The sequence below is a fragment of the Amborella trichopoda genome, chromosome 5 (genome assembly GCF_054954075.1).
Source record: "Amborella trichopoda isolate Santa Cruz 75 chromosome 5, AtrichopodaSantaCruz75HAP2 v2.0, whole genome shotgun sequence".
NCBI classification, from domain to species: Eukaryota; Viridiplantae; Streptophyta; class Magnoliopsida; order Amborellales; family Amborellaceae; genus Amborella; species Amborella trichopoda.
This window is the reverse complement of record NC_142340.1, coordinates 10,639,059-10,645,058: the sequence shown is the minus strand read 5'-3', so window position 1 is coordinate 10,645,058 and position 6,000 is coordinate 10,639,059. Positions and strand designations below refer to the sequence as shown.

The 6,000-nt window shown below is 36.8% G+C and overlaps 1 protein-coding gene across 16 annotated transcripts in view; it reads left to right on the top strand.

The window, feature by feature from the left end:
- The window catches only part of LOC18443657 (nudix hydrolase 3), a 79,475-nt gene continuing 73,475 nt past the window's right edge, over positions 1-6,000 (top strand). For all 16 annotated transcript variants that reach the window (XR_016055947.1, XR_016055946.1, XR_016055949.1 and 13 more), the window contains exons 1-2: positions 1-99; positions 2,018-2,197. Coding sequence is in view for 8 of the 16 variants with exons in the window: in XM_011628551.3 (XP_011626853.1) it covers positions 20-99; positions 2,018-2,197 (260 nt within the window). In the remaining 8 variants the exon portion in view is untranslated. The remainder of the gene's footprint in view (positions 100-2,017; positions 2,198-6,000) is intronic.

Here is a 6,000-nt window from a genome sequence, read left to right as displayed (position 1 = left end):
ACTCTGCAACCAGGCAACAATGGCGGATGGAACAGAAGAAGAGGAATACCTGGATGTCCTCACCGCCAATGGCGAGAGAACCGGCCAATCTCTACTTAGGTCTCTCTCTATATGTTGATCTTTGTTTTCTCTTTCAAAACGATGCATTGACGTTCTTCTGATTCTATATATATTTTTTTGACTTAAACCCCGGTACTGACTATCTGAACTCCTGTTTGTTCGGTTCCTTAACTGTTAATGTAATTATTGTTGCTTGTTTCTTGTATGTGAATGTCTCTTGCATGTGACATTGGGCTTGCAGTTTATGTTCTCCTAAAACATGAACCAGTTAATAATGGAGTTAGTTATCCAAGGTATAAAAAGGATATGGCTCTCAGCAATGGTAGTGTCCGTCTTGATCTTTGTGACTGGTTGAAATGTCGAAGTGTAATTTTTTTCATCCTTTTCTGGAATTAATTATGCGGCATGATCCTTCTTCTGTTGTTCTGGGTAACTGGTCATCTTTACCCTTGAGTTTGTGGATGTACTTGCTAATGATGATCTTGTGATATGTAATGCAGAATAGAAGTTTTTTGATAATTGAATTGCTGTTTCTTGTTGTTAAATTTTTTCACGCATAGTGTCTAGATAGTCCTTTTGGCAAGAAACTACTTTATAGGGTGCATCCACTATCAAAAGACATAAAGGAGCTTGCTTAACAGTCACATATCTAACTAAAGTTGGAGAGGCTTAGTAGTCTAAGCAAAAAGCATAGCAAAGGAGTTCCTGCAACTTGTTGATGTAGATTTTAAGAAATTTGCCAACCGTAAGAAGGCATAGATTTTATGGTGAACATTTGGACTGAGGCATTTGTCCTATGGCCTATCATAGAAACCAATTTATATCTTATTTTACATATGGGGGATTCTTTTTATTCTCCTATAGTTCTTTGTAGTATGAGACATGCCGGTCTCTAGGTGTTCTAAATTCCTTATTGTTCTTTCCGACTCTTCGGCTGTACTACCATTTAGAGGCCTAGGAATTATGAAACTAGTCTCTTGAGGCTTAACTCAGAGAATAGGGTATTTGCTGTGGTAATATGGCATGTACGATGTATTGCCTATAACATTTTCATTCCAGCATGCAGGTACATTATATTGTGCATTTAATGTCTTTTTGGATAAATTATTTTTAGTTAGTTCTCTAGTGTTATTGTAAGCTTGTTAACTTTGTACCAGTAAAATTTTTCTTTATGCCTTCAAGTTTTCTTCTCCTTTCAAAACATTTTTTTGCTAATAAATTGATTCTATTTGGATAGGCATGGTCTTAGGCAAATTTTGTTATGCTTGTCGAATAAGTGTTTTAGCCTTTGTTTTTTGCGAATTGATGATTGTTGTCATTCTCACCGTATTATTGTTATTATTATTCTTTGTAACTGTATTATTTACTATTTTTATCTCCAAAGGTGTATCTTGGAGCGGTGTACCGTATAACAATTTGAATTTCTATTTTTTGTGTTATATTTTAACATCAGGTGCGGTTTGTTTTAGTGCCTTCTAGGCATTGTCTTTAAAATTAAGTTATTAAGCTTGTTTATAGGAATTGTTTGGGTAACCTCACTAAGGGTATGGCCCTTAATAGAGCAGAATGGCGGACTGGGATTTGTGTAGCCGACCCCAATTAGTTGGGGAAAGGGTTTTACGATGATGATGATTGGAATTGTTTGGATGTATTACCTTTTAGCCACTTCAAGAATTGAATTGTTTCTTCTATAGTTGGGTTCCTTTGAAATACTAAACTTAATATCCATAGGCATAGATGGACCCATATTCTTCTATGAATTGCCCCATGCTTATTGAAATCAAATCTTCTTTGTTATTCTTATAGTTATAGGGAAGTATGTTGAACGATACTTTGGCTTATAGTCTCACTCTAGGTGATCCGCTTCTTTTTTATTTTGGTTGCATTTATGGATATCTATTCGTCATCCATCTTGGGAATGTTTACTTTTAATAAATTATTGTCATTGTATTGATAGGAGTCTCATTCATAAAGATGGGCATTATCATCGAGCTGTTCATGTCTGGATTTTCGCGGAGAGTACTCAAGAATTGCTTCTACAAAAGCGAGCTGATTGTAAGGATTCATGGCCTGGTTTATGGGATATTTCAAGTGCAGGGCATATATCAGCAGGGGATTCATCTCTCTTAAGTGCTAGGTATTTGAAAATTTTGTTGATTTCTGATACTCATTAAACTTCCCTTGTAAGTGATGCTTGCCATTCTATAAATACTTCATAGCTAGGAATATTTAGGAATAAAAGAGCTTCAACATTTCCCTTTTCTTGGTTGGTACTTTTTTGCTTATTGCTAATCTTAAAGATATATTGCATTGTGAATTTTGGATGTAGCTACTAGCCTTACTTCCAAGAGTTTCATGTTGTATACTGCTCTTCGTGTGAAGGGAATTGGGATCCCTTCTGATTTGATACAAGTACAGTCATGATGTGACCTTTATAACTACCAAAGAACTCTGTACTAATGCCTCAACTAACTTATACAAAATATTTCATTAGTTTTTATTTTATTATTTTATCTTCTGGAAATTTACCTTTTCATTTGTAAATAATTACAGATTCTGTGGATGACTGATGACAAAAGCTCCTGCCTTTGTTTAGCATTTTCCTTGGACCTTGGTTTGTAGGGTGTTGGTTCCAAATTTTGATGGCTTATGCAAACATGATATTTGGAAACATCTCTATGCATGGATAAACCTTAGTTCTCCTTCTTCTCACTAGGTACAGTCTGTGGCTTACCTATCAATTTTAGATTTATTTTAGATTTTTGTTCACCTTTCTTTTTTATTGTTGAGATCGATTACATATCAACCTAATTGAAACAAGTTGAGGATCAAACAATCTATTTGAAGGTAATACAAGTGGGAAATTGTGATTCTACTCAAGTCAGATGGCAGTATTGGTATAATTGACCTGGCACAGATTTTGTTGGTTTTAAGATAGGTGCATTATGGTTCATTCTAAGAAATACAGTGAACTCATTGAGCTGTATGCATTTGTGGGCATGTTTTCTGCCTTCCTTTCTATGTCCTCATTTTAGATGCCTTCTGTACAGTAACAATTACATCTATGCTTTATAACCTGTATGACTAAGTCACTAAGCAACTTAGTCTTAGGCAATTTGGTGTGTAAACCATCTTAGTTCTGGAAACCTTGTATTCAGCTCTTTATGGCCTTCAAAGATCATCTGCATGTTGAATAACTTTCCTATAATATTTCTTTTTGATTTTCAAAGAAATGTTGTTGTGTTCCCTGGAGTGTTGAACGAATCGTTTGAATTCGGTAACAACAAGTATTATCCCCCCAGAACAACTTTCTCTTTTAGGCCTTTCAACCAATCAATACGACCTTGGAGAGTGGCTTTCACTAAAACCCGAGTGGTTCCTTGAAAACTCAAATCTAATATAAAACTTTGAGTATTTAGAGATGCTCTTGTTATTCCCAATTGAATAGCTCGGTGACATAACTCTTCTTCGAAAGCACGGCCTATTCTTTTTGCTCACAACAATCCAATTAGTTATCTGGGTGAAAAAAACGGTAGACATTCCATCTTCTGAAACCAACACTTTTGATGTTATTTGTTGTACAATAGTTTCTATATGCCTAACATGGATCTGCACCTTTATGGAATGATACATAGACAAATAAATCCTTATGAATTCCAAAGTATTCTTTTAATTTAAGGGAATTCATCATTTGAAGGGAAGGTGACTACTCAATAATTCCATTTTGTTGTAATTTAATGAGTCATTGAGGAGAAGAGATGAATCAATGGAATATTGATTGTCCCTCACCAAGAACTTCTATCTGCAGTCTGATTTGCTTGCCTATGAATATTGAACAGAGAATATATAAGCGAAAGAGTTTGGCTTCTCCATACTTAGGTATAGCTTCTCATGGCGAAGGAGGGAGCTAGAATGCAAGAGGAAGATAATTCCAGGTCCCGCTCCTTTTTTGTCACGGACCACAGGCACACTTAGTAGCTTCAAAAGTGTCTTCCCTGGTTTTTGGTTTTAATTTTGGTTACCCATTGTAAAACATTGTAAACGGGTGACTATTATAAGCCCCTTTTTGTACTTAGGTATAGCTTCCTTTTGAATCTTCAATTTGTGTTGGTTTGGAGATTACACTAATCCATACATATTAGGGATGATCAACCCAAATATTTGAAAACCAATGAACTTTGACAATCTTTATTCAAGACCATTATTGAATAAAACATAACTTTCTTCATGTGCCAAATGGGAGCTACATCTGAAAATTCCTCCTTGTCAGTACCATGGTTGTGAAACATCTATTCATGTTCAATTTGATGGTTTCCTCGCAATGGGCTTGCCAGGGAGCCTCCTTAATTCTCAAAGTTGAAGGATGATTGAAAGGAAATTTCCATCTAGTGATGGTTCTAAGAATTTATTCTGATTTGCTAATTTTTTTCATATGGTTTGCAACTGATTTTGAAACTATTCATGTGGCTTCTCGGAACTTGTCTAAATTATCTTCATGCATTGATTGAGAATGTCTTGTTGTTTCCAAACTTGCAAACGTGGTCCTCCTGAGTAATTTTATGAAGGAGCAAGATACGAAGCCATGAACTAACCTTATAAGATAACCTTGTAGAGCTACCTTAGGGAGTGATGATTTCCTTTGGTAGCTCATTGGGACTAACTGAGATAATCATTGAAGGATGATTTTTTCCCTAGAAAAATCTTAGATGCTATTAGATGAAATACCCCTTAATGATTTTATATCCACTAATTAGGAAAGTCAGCTTTAGAAATTCATTGCTGGGAATGAACCTTCACCCCTGGTATGAAAGTAACATGGGAAGGAAAGTGCCAGGTGGCATGGAGAAAGTGACTAACCTTGAGTAGGGAGCCTTTGATCTAGTTCCTCGATTTCGTCCCCAAATTTGTCTACTAATGAACCCTACTTGAGCTATGGATCATCTAAAAGTCTCTTAAGAGAAGCCAATAACTATATTTTCTAATGGGAGAGGAAGAGCTCTTGATGCCTCTCCATTCCCAACAAATAGTTTGATTTCAAGAAGCCCCACCTATTTGTGATCCTAGCTTAATGCAAGAGATTAGTATAATATTCGATAGTCACGACTCTTTCTTCAAATTTACAAGTAGTTATTCATGATATTAACTGAAGTTTCCTTTTTGTATGTCTACTTCTCATCTCTATAAGAATTTTCTCCTCTGTGAAAGAAATTCCTAAGAAACTCCGTTTTATGTTTCTCAGTACTAAGGATTTTTTTGAAAGTGAAACACCAATATAGAGGAACGATGAGATGGTTGACCTTGTTAGGGTAATAAAAAGAGACAACTAGATCTCTAAGCATAAAACTGCCTATCTCAATTGAGACATGCCATATTGCGCATGGGAGACAGCAACATAGCATCAAGATAGCCACTCTACCATCACTTATAGCGAATCATGTCCAGTGGGGAGGCAACAATATAGCATCAAGATAGCCACTCTACCATCACCTATAGCGAATCATTTGTTTCATTGGTTGGGGCATATCACGTCAGGGAGGCAACAATACAGTGTCAAGATAGTCCTCCATAGTCACCATGAGCAAATCATGTCCAGGGGCATGATAACTGTCATCCGCTGCCTATCTTGATTGGGACATGCTGGATTGTGGTCGGGATGCAACGACTGTGAATAGAGAATAGATTTTTGCAAATGAGGGAAGACGAAGGCTATGAGATCATTATCCTAACAAAAATGGCAAACCAGTGATTATCTTTGCCTTCAAATGGCTCCATCTCAAGGCTCCCCGAGTGTCTCCGTCCCTCCCCTCTATGAAGCCTACACCAACCTCATCAATCCCGCCTTCGCCACTCCATCCTCGCACCCCTTCGTTCCTCCCCAGCAGCACCCCCTCACTTGTCCTTTTTCAGACCATGTTCACAACAACCCCTCACCCTTGGTCC